Source organism: Danio rerio, chromosome 8 (assembly GCF_052040795.2).
Source record: "Danio rerio strain M-AB ecotype USA chromosome 8, GRCz13ab, whole genome shotgun sequence".
Lineage (NCBI taxonomy): Eukaryota > Metazoa > Chordata > Actinopteri > Cypriniformes > Danionidae > Danio > Danio rerio.
In genome coordinates this window covers 15,861,192-15,874,567 of record NC_141028.1, presented here as the reverse complement: position 1 = coordinate 15,874,567, position 13,376 = coordinate 15,861,192, and the positions used below count along the sequence as shown (strand labels likewise).

General features: G+C 38.0%; 1 protein-coding gene across 13 annotated transcripts in view; it reads left to right on the top strand.

Moving 5' to 3' along the window:
* Positions 1-2,345: 2,345 nt before the first annotated feature.
* The window catches only part of atp2b3a (ATPase plasma membrane Ca2+ transporting 3a), a 48,116-nt gene continuing 37,085 nt past the window's right edge, over positions 2,346-13,376 (top strand). For 6 of the 13 annotated variants that reach the window (XM_087263141.1, XM_087263137.1, XM_087263146.1 and 3 more), the window contains exons 1-3: positions 2,534-2,977; positions 5,087-5,640; positions 11,353-11,550. In XM_087263141.1, the coding sequence (XP_087119267.1) occupies positions 5,433-5,640; positions 11,353-11,550 (406 nt within the window). In that variant the 5' untranslated portion in view covers positions 2,534-2,977; positions 5,087-5,432. 13 annotated transcript variants of the gene reach the window in all.

Here is a 13,376-nt window from a genome sequence, read left to right as displayed (position 1 = left end):
CTTTAGGCTCTCAGCCACATTATCCAAAGCTTACTGTGCCAAATATTTGCCAAAAGTGGCCCACATATGTCTTAAGATAACTGGGCCACATTTGTCATATCACATCTGGGCCACTTTAGGCTCACGGCCAAATTAGCTAAAGCTTACTGTGTCAAATATTTGCCAAAAGTGGCCACATATGTCTTAAGAAAACTGGGCCACATTTGTCATATCACATCTGGTCCACTTTAGGCTCACAGCCACATTAGCCAGATCCTACTGTGCCAAATATTTGCCAAAAGTGGCCCACATATTTATTAAGATGACTGGGCCACATTTGTCATATCAGATCTGGGCCACTTTAGGCTCACAGCCACATTGGCCAAGAGTTTACTGTGCCAAATATTTGCCAAAAGTGGCCCACTTATGTTTTAAGATAACTGGGCCACATTTGCCACATTACATCTGGGCCACTTTAGGCTTTCAGCCAAATTAGCCAGATCCTACTGTGCCAAATATTTGGCAAAAGTGGCCCACATATGTATCAAGATGACTGGGCCACATTTGTCATATCACATCTGGGCCACTTTAGGCTCACAGCCACATTGGCCAAGAGTTTACTGTGCCAAATATTTGCCAAAAGTGGCCCACATATGTTTTCAGATAACTGAGCCACATGTGCCATATTTTCTTTGGGCCACTTTAGGCTTACAGCCACATTAGCCAGAGCTTACTGTTCCGAATATTTGCTAAAAGTGGCCCACATATGTTATAAGATGACTGGGCCACATTTGTCATATCACATCTGGGCCACTTTAGGCTCTCAGCCACATTAGCCAGATCCTACTGTGCCAAATATTTGCCAAAAGTGGCCCACATATGTATTAAGATGACTGGGCCACATTTGTCATATCCCATCTGGGCCACTTTAGGCTTACAGCCACATGAGCCAGAGCTTACTGTGCCAAATATTTGCAAAAAGTGGCCCACATATGTTTTATAATAACTGGGCCACATTTGCACAGACACATGTTAGCCTTAAATGACTACCACGTTTTTGCCAACTGTGGCCCACATTTGTCCTCTGTCATTTGGACCAAATTTACCATTTTCCACATGGGCCACATTAGGCTCGCATTCAGATTACATTTTACCATAAGTGCTAAATCTTTGTCTTAAATGGCCCATATATGAATTGAAATCTTTGCCATTGTACAGAAAGAAGACAACTAGTGCAACAACACAAAGACAACACAAATTGATTAAGTTAAATTAATTGTTTTTCCAAGTTTAAGTGGATTGAACATTAAACAATAAAGTTGGCCAAAAAAACCTTAAGAATTGTGTTGTTTCAACTCATTTTAAATAAATTGTTTAAACAAGCAGAAAAAAGTCATTTTAGTATACATTTTAAAACATTAGGCCTAGCTTCAAATAGTTTGATGATAAAAGATTTTGGAATCTTTTTCTTCTGCTTTTTTTGTTGTAATTTATATATATATATATATATATATATATATATATATATATATATATATATATATATATATATATATATATATGTGTGTGTGTGTGTGTGTGTGTGTGTGTGTGTGTGTGTGTGTGTGTGTGTGTGTGTGTGTGTGTGTGTGTGTGTGTGTGTTTTAATTTAATTCTTTACTGATTTGTTCGATTGATGTGAAAAAAGGTAAGCATTGTATTCCCTATTTTTGTACGCTATTGTTCTTGTTGTGCAATAAAAAATAAATATAATAAAAACAATAAAGTAGGCTTCTTTGAGATTGAAATTAATATTAATTGGATCAAAGCTCTCCGTTTCTCAAAACCTTTGTTAGAATGTTTTATTAATGGAGCAAAGGGGGCAGACTGCATGAGCACTCGCTTTATAATTAATGCTCAGAAGGCCAGCCGAATTTGAGAGAGAGGTGAATGAATTAAAGTACCATTTGTACAAGCAATATCTTATGTCTTTTTAATTTTTATTCTTTTTAATGTGTAATTATTAGGATTGTTTGGGTTGTCTGTATAGAGCATAACATTTTCTCCCAATTTAGAGTCAATTTTTTGTTTGATAAACAGAGCGTAAATATCTCTCAAATCCTGTCCTGTAAAGCAATTCTATGATGTCTACATGCACATTTTATTAATCTGTGGTGCTCAAATTAGTGACAGTGATGACTAAAACCTAGCTCATGCATATTAATAGGCTTACGCTGACGCCGCATGCTACTCCTCCAATGCTGAGTGCTTCTTCGTGAATATTAAGCGTATCGCTCTAACGTTTCGCGACAACCTCCCAATAGCAAGGAGCGTTATTATGAATATTGATTATTCGCGCTGACGTCGCGTTGTTACCTTGCGTGGTTACCTTGAGGCAAATCCTGGGTTATGAATATTAAACAGCAAGCCTTCACCATAGTAGTTCTCGTGATTTACCAGGAAAACCAAGGGATTGCGGAGAGAGAGGGAGGCCCGGAGAGCGACGCTTATTCGCCGCCCCTCCCCCATCGCCGTCCTCCAGCGCTGGGATGCTGCCGCTGCTGCCGCCGCTGCCATCACCGCGAGATGCGCGTCAAACGGGCATCATCATCAGCATGTAGATCCACATCTCTCCTTCACCCATCACTCTGTCCAACAGCGCCAAAAATAACAGCAACGATGTGACCAAAACGACCCTCCTTTACGTCCCCGACAGCACAACACGCCGTTTCCAACCGATTAATTAATGCGGACATGGTACAATCTCATCTGCATCATTCAGGTTTCCGTTCGCAGAAGATGAAGTGCTCACCGCCGTCTGCCGCCTCCTGCACCCGTCATTTGATTCCTATTCTGCACCGATGCGCATTTGGAAAAGCGTAAAGGTCAAATGATGTGACTTTCATTTATTTTATCTCCATGATGGGCATGATTTGAGGATAAATCACTGTGTATCATTGCGACTTTTGCTGCCTTTTTTCGACTCCACGTCAAATGTCCTTGGAACATGGCCTGCGCGGTGAGTGGATATTTTTATTCGTTGATTGATGTTAACAAGTGTGGTGTTTTGTGTTAGGTTTGTTTATTCCCAGTGTCTGCTTATTGAAGTGCTTTATGATAATGGTAGATATGCATCAAATGGAAATGCTAATAATTTGCGGCATGCCCAGCACATTTATGCAGCAATATGTTAAGCATCATTGAAGTATTACTGATTGATCAACAATTGTTTTTTCAATATCATTCAAATAAAATAATAATACATCATCAGTATTATGAAGTTATGAAAGATACCATTATAATGATTATTAATTTTAGCATTAAAGTGTTTTATTAATATAATAATATAACTCACATTAAAAAATAATAATACGAATTTCCATTCATTTGCTGTAAACTTAATTATGATCTTAAAGTTATAGATCTACTCGTGGAAAAAAAAACTAATTATTAGTTTTTGGTAGACTGAAAAAAGGCTGATGGATGGTAACCTTGCTGTCTGGTTAGCTGGATCTTCTTTTAATCAGATGTTTTTAATACATCTTACTTTTTAATACGTGATTTAACCGCAAAATCATAACACAACATGCCACAGGCACTGCCATAAGCTGCGAGCAGCTGTACAGTGGTGACCAAGGTGAACATCTGATTCCTGAAGGTTACCAGGAAAGGGCATCATCTCGCATTAAGCGCATGTGTGTTGAGAAATCTTCCACTCATTTTGAATCAAATATGAGGTGGCGATTATGGGTTTAAATGTTTAGTAACCTAAACTTGCTGTCACCGCAGGGAAATGGAGGCGCAGAGCTCAAGCGGATTGTAATGTCATCCAAAATTGCAGGCCTGATGGCTGGTAGTGTTGCCTTCGTAAATCTGTTCTGCAGTGGGATTGGGCAAGTGTTTATGTGCGCATGCGCAGGCGTCTTTTTCTGAGAGAAGGCAGCAGATTTTGCGTCGAAACGAAAGGCGGTACATGGGTTGGGGAGAAGAGTGCGCTTTTATCCGGAGAGTGTTTCAAAAGGCGTTTAGATGTAATAGTTCTCGGTTTCCATCAGATATTACGTACACAATCCATTGCAGTAGGTGTGAGTGATGAACAATTGGCTGCTTGTTTCCCACAAACTACCTACACCTGTGACACCTTGGTGAGCAAACTGCCACCTTCACATTTCGAAATGCTGATCTTGTCGACTTTTAAACGTTACCCTCAGGGTAAACACTAACTAAATATTAACTCATTTGTAGGTAGATAGGCGAACGTGGCTAGTTGTCACAGTTGACCCCTGGGTAGAGAGTTTACCTAATGTAACGAATTTAAACAATTCATTATTGTTATTCCACTTCAAACAAGTCTTGTTAATGAATTGATATTTTTAGGTTGCTTTTTTGATTCAATTGTTTTATAATTGTTATAAAATAGCGTTTCATATTGTTTATTTTAAAATCATAATGAATATAAGTCTATACAATATTTAGTATTTCATACAGTGTTGTTTAAATTTGTCTAGTTATTTTTATTTCAAGATAATCACATTGTCATTTACATGTATTTTGTTGAATTTGTTTATTTAATAATATGTTTATTCATATTTTTATACTTTTTACATTTAAAAAGTTCTTTTTTGAGGTGTCAGCTTGGCATGGGGCGGTAACTGTTTTCAAGGTATACCGCGTTTGGAAAAGTCAAGGTTTTAAGTAATACCGTTCCTAAGGTGTATGTAAGACGTTTTTTTCAGTTAGGACAACAGTATCTTTAGCAGAAGAGATATCCAAACATGTCGTTTAAATGGTAAAACTGTGTTTTTAAAACAAATGAAGACAGCAGAAGTCAATGATTCATTTGAATTATTTAGCCTGACATGTTTACTGTTCCAAAAATTCTAAATGTTTCTCAAAATAAAACATATTGTGTTCAAAGAGGGGAAAAGTGATTGTTTTTTACCCAGACATTTAAAAAGAATATACTTTAAAGTAGTAATCACAAAACCGTGAAACCGTATATTTATATCCAAGGTTATCATACCTTTAGAATCTTATACCCATGCCTAGTGTCAGCTTGATTACTTTTGTTTTGAGCAATTTTAGAGATGAATGTTTAACATTTTTATCCCTTTTTTTTCTTCTACAGGTTTCTTACAGATATTATTCCTGTGTCAATAGATCCCCTTTATTTTGTAATAATCAGTAACATCGTTTGATCTTCATAGAGATGGATTGGCACAATGGCTACCACTTTATTTGTTGACTTTTCCTTTATGGGGGGATATTTCAGAGCAACCCCAGCCACCACACCCTAGAACAGAAAATCCCAAACAATTCATGTCTCACAATGGAGAACTACACACAGAACATCTTACAAATAGGTAAGAAGGAAAACAAATAGGACAAAAGAAAACATCTTCACAGGTGAACATCTCTTAGCTAAACGCCTCTGCTAAAAAAAGCTACCAGTCTTCCACCACCAACACAGCACCATGGGGGATCTGGGCAATAGCACAGTAGAGTTCCACCCTAAAAAGCCAGGAATGGACCAGGGAGGCCATGAGGGGGATTTTGGGGTGTCGGTGGATGAGTTGTGCTCACTGATGGAGCTCAGGGGAGCCGAGGCCCTTCAGAAGATCCAGGAGAACTACACAAATACAGAAACCCTTTGCCACAGACTCAAGACTTCACCTGCAGATGGTGAGTACCACAAGTTCAGCTTTGTGACCATATCACTTGCTAAATTACTTAAGATCACACAAGCGTACTAAAGACATACTATACACTTTTGGCTATTAAACAAGCTATAATAATATATCTGTCATTTGCATACTCTCAGGTCGTTCAACCTGTTTGGTTTTATTTCTCGACTGGAAAACAAATGGAGAATTGTACTGATTTATTGTGCACCATTTAGCTAGTCTGAGGCTTTTAAAGGAAAAGAGGCACAAGTGTCATAAATCCGGTCCATTAGACTTGTCCAACATATTCTTATAGGAGTTCTCTAGCTGTATTGTAGTTTTATGTCAGGAATAGACCAAATCTGATGTTGTAATTTACTGATAAGACCTAAAAGTTTCAGTTTTATGATGATTATAGTGCTTTCATTTAGTTTTTAAAGCTCATTTCAGTTTATATTTGTTGTAATTCCATGTCAAAGGGCAACAAGTTCTGCCCATTTTGTGGTCTGCAGAAGAAAGTCATAAAGTGTTGCATGAACATGAGGATGGCTAAATGATGATGAATTTCATTTGGAGTGAATCAATCTTGTAAATTCTGGAGTCGATTCTTGTATATTCACTATTGATGCTTTTCACGACTTGTTTTGACTTCATGAAAATAATACCAAGTCCCAGTCAGCTATATCTGCTTTTGATTAGCTCTATCCTTGAAGAGCAACTGGTGATAACATTTTATTCAACGCTTTGCTGTAAATATGAACACATTTTATGTTTCATTATACCTGAACATGCTGATTGGGATCAAAGTTCTGCAAGTGACCAACTGGCAATGTGCAAGTTAAAAAAACACAGCTGCTCAATTTCATTATGATAAATGCAGTCTACCAAGTTCTCCACAAATTATGTTGCTATTAAACAGAGCCGAAACAAAGACTTCTTCACTAAATTTTCCTGTAACATCTGACAGGTGTATTTGCAAAAAGGTCAACCACACTGTCCACATCTTTTCAATGTAATGTAAGTCCTGACTGTAGTTTTTAACGCTGACACAAGCTAAAATATTGTTCTGCAACTAAAGGAAATACCTTAAGTACACAGAGCAGAAACATTTTCAGACTGAAGAGTATTCCAGGATGAGGGGGCGTTATGACTAAAAGCTTGCTTCCCTATTTCAGTTTGAACCCGAGGAACAGACAAATGATAAATTTCAGTTGGACATAGGGCATAGTGGCTTTTTGACCTATGAATAAAATAACATGGATATGAAGGTGCCAGACCAAGAAGAGCTATGTAGACCAGAGTCATCCGGTGGGTGTACCTTCTTACATTCAAAGAAGACTGCTCAGCTTGTGACTGCGACAAACCTTGAAGCGATTAACTGAAATAAGTTAAAGTTTCAAAACTGAAATAAGAAGTATTAGATTTGTATGTAAATATAAGAAATATAGAAGTTAATAATTTCTGCTATAGTAGTGTATAAAAATATAGGGCCCTATTTTAACGATCTAGACGCAAAGTCTAAAGCGCATGGCGCAAAAGCATTAAGGGCATATGCGAATTCGATTTTGCTATTTTAAGGACAGAAAAATATGCTTTGCGCCGCAGCGGATGGTCTAACAGGGTTGTGCTTATTTTATTTATGATTTATGGGTGTGTTTTGAGAATAAACCAATCAGAGTCTCATCTCCCATTCCCTTTTAGGGTCAGTTGCGTCACGTCATGGCACATTTGCTATTTACATGGCAGACTTTGTAAGGGGAAGAACTGAATGCTTCACCAGCGCGAAAAATGTAAAACAGACCATCTGCAGTGCGAGGATAAAGAACGAGCACCTCTATTCGGACTCTTTACTTTCTCTTTACTTTACTTTTACTCTTTACTCCTTTACTTTCCTGGATAAGGAAATGGTACACACTCTACTGAAGACATCCATTAGCCTATACATAATTAATTTAGTTTGTTAAGCGCGGAGATTTGTTTCAAAACAATTTCTAAATTCAGTTCTAATTTCCAGCAAACGAATAAATGAGCAATCATTACAACGTGTGGTCAAAAACCATTATTTCTAGTTATATCAGTTATATCCAAACACATGTCCTATGCTCCATGCTCCAAAACCCGACAGGTTTACAAATCTAAGCTTGTTTTAATAAAACCAATACAAATATGCATATAATAAATAATACTACTAATAATACAAACGTTATACAAAATTAAGTTGTCATGGATAAACTGAAAAAAGCCCTTTGAGATGAAGAAGGCATGGAGGCAGTGTTTTTTTATATTTATGTAGAAAATAATAATTTCTGTAATATTTTAATATTTAAATTCTTTTTCATTTGTAAAGATATTTGTGTATTGCTGTACATCCTGTGTGTATTAAGCAACATGTAAGGATTTAAGGTGCACAACTAACGTGCTCAGTCTGTTTTAGTTCCTCAAAATAGCAATGTGGCAACAATGCGCCTTAACACACCTCCTTTCTAGACCTAGATGAGTCCACAAAGTGGTGCAAAGCTTATGGTTGCGTTGGTTTGAAATTATCAACACATTGTGCCAAACATGTCTTGCGCCTTATTGTGCCGGGTGTAAGATAGGGCCTATAAAATCAGAAGCTCAGAAGCTCACACTCAAACTGCACTATAGAACTAAAGCTCTAATAGTAACACAAAACTATAAGACAATATCCAAGCTCTTGTATTTTCTCTGCCAAAGCATGTTGCATAATACATCTCCATGCATAATACAGGAGGCTTCAGATAGGCAGATGTGCTTGCCCATCAATTTTATTTCTACAGTTTCATGCTGTCCTTGATCAGAAATGGCTTACAGTTTAGTGTTACAGAACACTAAAGAATGTAAAATAATATTTTTTCTCCGAATCTTTTATTGCTGTGTCTATTCTGGCTAGATGATCCCACTTTGCGCTCTGATAATCACATTGATCTTGTTCTGACCACTTGCTTTCAGACCAAGTCATGCGGTCTGCCTGCATCGCTATTCGCCAGCCACGTTGAGGTTGCTTTAAGTTGATTGTAAAGCTCTTTCTCCTCCTTTAATGCTGCTCTTTGAAAAAGCTCTGACAGGGATACAAAAAGAGAAGCTTACGGGCATGGATGGAGAGATGAAAGGGGAGAAGAAAGGCCTGGATGTACCGGACAAGCCTTTCAATACTGCTTGTCTGTGGAAAGAGGATTGCACCGGCATATCTTACTTGTCTTAATTACTCTTGAGCATATTGTGCCTGAATGAATTAATTGGGGCAATTGGAATGAGTTAGGGAAATGATTTCCTACAAACCATTGGAGTAACTCAATTAGGTTTTGCAGTGAGTGAAAGGGAAGCTCTGTTGGGAGATGAGAGGTTGCCAGGGGCAGCAGGTGATGATTGGCAGGGCGAGGATGCAGAGAGCGTGACAGTCTGTCTGGGTCTCGTTGCCAAAAATCACACCCTGTGGTGCATCCGAAACACACTGACTTAACCATCTGTGCCCTGTGTTCTCCTGTTATGTCCTCTCCCCTCCCTTCCTGTCACCCTGAGAGGTCAGGGATTGGTGCTAAAAGAATTGAGCGATGACTAATGAGCATTCAGGAAGTTGCTAAAAGCATTTACATGGAGAAAAGCCCATTAATAAATGAATTTGTGACTCCGCTAGTATACACTGCATCCGGAAAGTATTCATAGCGCTTCACTTCTTCCACATTTTTCTTATGTTACTGTCTTATTCCAAAATGGATTCAATTAATTGATTTCCTCAAAACTCTACACACAATACCCCATAATGACAATGTGAAAAAAGATTTTTTGAAATTGTTGCAAATTTATTACAAATAAAAAACCTGAAAAATCACATGTACATAAATATTCACACCCTTTGCGCAATACTTTTTTTGATGCACCTTTGGCAGTGATTACAGCCTCAAGTCTTTTTGAATATGATGCCACAAGCTTGGCACACCTGTCTTTGGGAATATTTGCCCATTCTTCTTTGCAGTACCTCTCAAGCTCTATCAGGTTATATGGGAAGCTGCGGTGTACAACCATTTTCAGATCTCTCCAGAGATGTTCAGTAGGATTTAGGACTGGGCTCAGGCTGGGCCACTCAAAGACATTTGCTGAGTTGTAGTGAAGCCACTCCATTGATATTTTGGCCGTGTGCTTTGAGTCATTGTCCTGCTGGAAGATGAATTGTTGCCCCAGTATGAGGTCAAGAGCACTCTAAAGCAAGTTTTCATTCAGGCTGTTTCTGTACATTGCTGCATTCATCTTCCCCACTATCCAGACTAGTCTAGTTCCTGCTGCTGAAAAACATCCCCACAGCATGATGCTGCCACCACCTTGCTTCTCTGTAGGGATGATATTAGCCTGATGATGAGTGGTTCCTGGTTTTCTCCAAACGTAACACCTGGCATTCATTCCAAATAGTTAAACTTTAGTCTCATCAGACCAGAGAATTTTGTTTCTTATGATCTGGGAGTCCTTCAGAAGCCTTTTGGCAAATTCCATGTGGGGAGTGGCTTCCGTCTGGCCACTTTACTATACAGGCCTGATTGGTGCATTGCTGCACAGATGGTTGTCATTCTGTAAGGTTCTCTCTCCACAGAAAAACGCTGAAGCTCAGACAGAGTGACCAACGTGGTCTTGATCACCTCCCTGACTAAGTCCCTTCTCCCCCGACCACTCAGCTTAGATGATCGAGCAGTTCTAGGAAGAGTCCTGGTGGTTCCAAACATCTTCCTTTTACTGATGATGTAGGCCACTGTGCTCATTGAAACTTTTAGAGCAGCAGAAACTTTTCTGTAACCTTCCCCAGCCTTTTGCCTCAAGACAATCCTGTCTCGGAGGTCTACAGACAATTCTATTGTCTTCATACTTGGTTTATGCTTTAGCATGCACTGTCAACCCTGGGAGCTTATATAGACAGGTGTATGCCTTTTCAAATCATGTCCAATCAACTGAATTGTGATTTTTTTCAGGTTTTTTATTTTTTAATAAATTTCAAAAAAACATTTTTTGCCATTGTCATTATGGGGTTTTGTGTGCGGAATTTGGGGAAATAATTTAATTGAATTTATTTTGTTGTGGTAAAAAGTGGAGTGAATACTTTCCGAATGCGCTGTACATGTTTTTGGACTGACAACTTTCATATTTTAAACCTTAAATTAAAGCAATATTTCAGTACATTGCTGTTTTATAAAAAAAATGAAACAAATAAAGGCATAGCAAATTCTTTGTAAGTCATTTAAAAAAATCAAAGAGTTGTTTCGACCAAAAATGTCGTTGAACCTCATGTCGTTCCAAACACCTGAGGCCTCCCTGTCACAATAATCAATATATCGACTTATCACAAAACACATGGACATGACCTCAATGATTTTTCCTGTTGCTATATATATATATATATATATATATATATATATATATATATATATATATATATATATATATATATATATATATATATATATATATATATATATATATATATATATCACCCATACCTAAAAACCAATTGCACAGCCTGTCATCTCTATTGAAGATGTCAGTGTCACTGTGGGTAAAAAAACACTATAGCATTTACTATAACTTACTATAGTATATTTTCAGGGGAGCGCCTAACATCTGAAAATAGATCTATTAGAGGATGTGGCCTGTTCAGTGTACCATCATCTTACTTGTGTCACTGAATTTCTGTTAATAAAATTGTTAATAATGTCTTTCCATCACAAAGGGCTATCGGACAATCCTGCGGATCTGGAGAAACGTCGAAAGGTTTTTGGAATGAACTTCATCCCTCCTAAGCAGCCCAAGACCTTCCTTGAGCTCGTGTGGGAGGCTCTACAGGATATTACCCTCATAATCCTGGAAATAGCGGCCATTATTTCCCTCGGACTGTCCTTTTACCAGCCGCCAGGAGGGGACAGTGAAGGTGATTTGGCCTGATCACACCAAGGATGATAGCAAAAAAAGATATAATCGAAAAAATTTTTTTTTAAATAAAATTAAAAAATACGTTTAAAAAAGTACACAGAACAAATATAATAATACCAGAATATTGAAGCAAGATTTGTTTTAATTGCTACAAGAATGAGTTGAGAAACAATACAATATGAATACCAATCAGACCTTGAGCAAAGACAGCCTGAGTTAACCACAGAGTTAATGTGCATTGGTGTGTGGTGGATACTAAAAGAGATGTGAGAATAAACCACAAAGCCAGTCACAAGGGTAAATGTTTAGAAATTGATATATTCACATAATCTGAATGCTGCATAAATAATTTATCAGCATTGGACAATTTCTGGTCTACTATTTTGCTATCTGCAATTCTGGAATCTGAGGGTGACACAAAAATCCATATATTGTCTTTAAGGTTGTTTAAATTAAGTGGTTAGAAATGAACATTACTAATTAAAAATCATATTTTGATATATTTACAGTTGTAAATTTAAATACGCTTACCGGACACTTTATTAGGTACACCTATTCAAGGGGTCATTTACAAAAATTTCTAATTAGCCAATCACATGGCAGCAACTCAATGCATTTAGACATGGTCAAGCTGATCTGCTGCAGTTCAAACTGAGAATCAGAATGTGGAGGAAAGATGATTTAAGTGACTTTGAACTTGGCATGGTTGTTGGTACTGCTTATCTACTTTTAACATACATCCATCGGTAGGATTTACAGAGAATGGTCAGAAAAATAGAAAATATCCAGTGAACGGCAGTTCTGTGGGTGCAATTGCCTTGTTGAGGTCAGAGGAGAATGGCCAGACCGATTCCAGCTGATAGAAAGGCAACAGTAACTCAAATAACCACTCGTTACAACCAAGGTATGCAGAAGAGCATCTCTGAACACACAACACATCGAACCTTGAAGCGGATGGGCTGTAGCAGCAGAAGATAACACCAGGTGCCACTCCTGTCAGCTGAGAACAGGAAAATGAGGCTACAAATAACACAGGCTCACCAAAATTTGACAATAGACGATTGGAAAAACTTTGCCTGGTGAGTCTTGTTTTCTACTGCGACATTCGGATGGTAGGGTCAGAATTTGGCATCAACAACATGAAAGCATGGATCCATCCTGCTTTGTAACAACAGTTCAGGCTGGTGGTGGTGCTGTAATGGTGTGGGGGATATTTATTTTGCACACTTTGTGCCCATTAGTACCAACTGAGCATCGTGTCAACGTACTCAGCCTACCTGAGTATTGTTGCTGGCCATGTGTATCTCTTTTTGACCACAGTGTAACCCCATCTTCTGATGGCTACTTCCAGCAGGACAACACACCATGTCATAAAGTGTGAATTATCTCAGACTGGTTTATTGAACATGACAATAATTTCACTATACTCAAATGGCCTCCACATTCACCAGATTTCAATCCAATAGAGCACCTTTGGGATGTGGTGGAATGAGAAATTCGCATCATGGATGTGCAGCCGACAAATCTGCAGCAACTGCATGATGCTATCATGTCAATATGGACCAAAATCTCTGAGGAATATTTCCGTTGCCTTGTTAAATCTGTGACATAGTATTAAGGCAATTCTGAAGGCATAAGGGGTTCAACCTAGTACTAGTAAGGTGTACCTAATAAAGTGGCCAGTGAGAGTATATTTTATACATAGAGATGAAAGTAAATTGTATATGTAAATTCACAAATATTCTAATTGTCTTTGGCATAAAAAAATATCAATCATTCTGACCCGTACAATGTGTTTTTTACCAAAAACTGACACAAGCAACA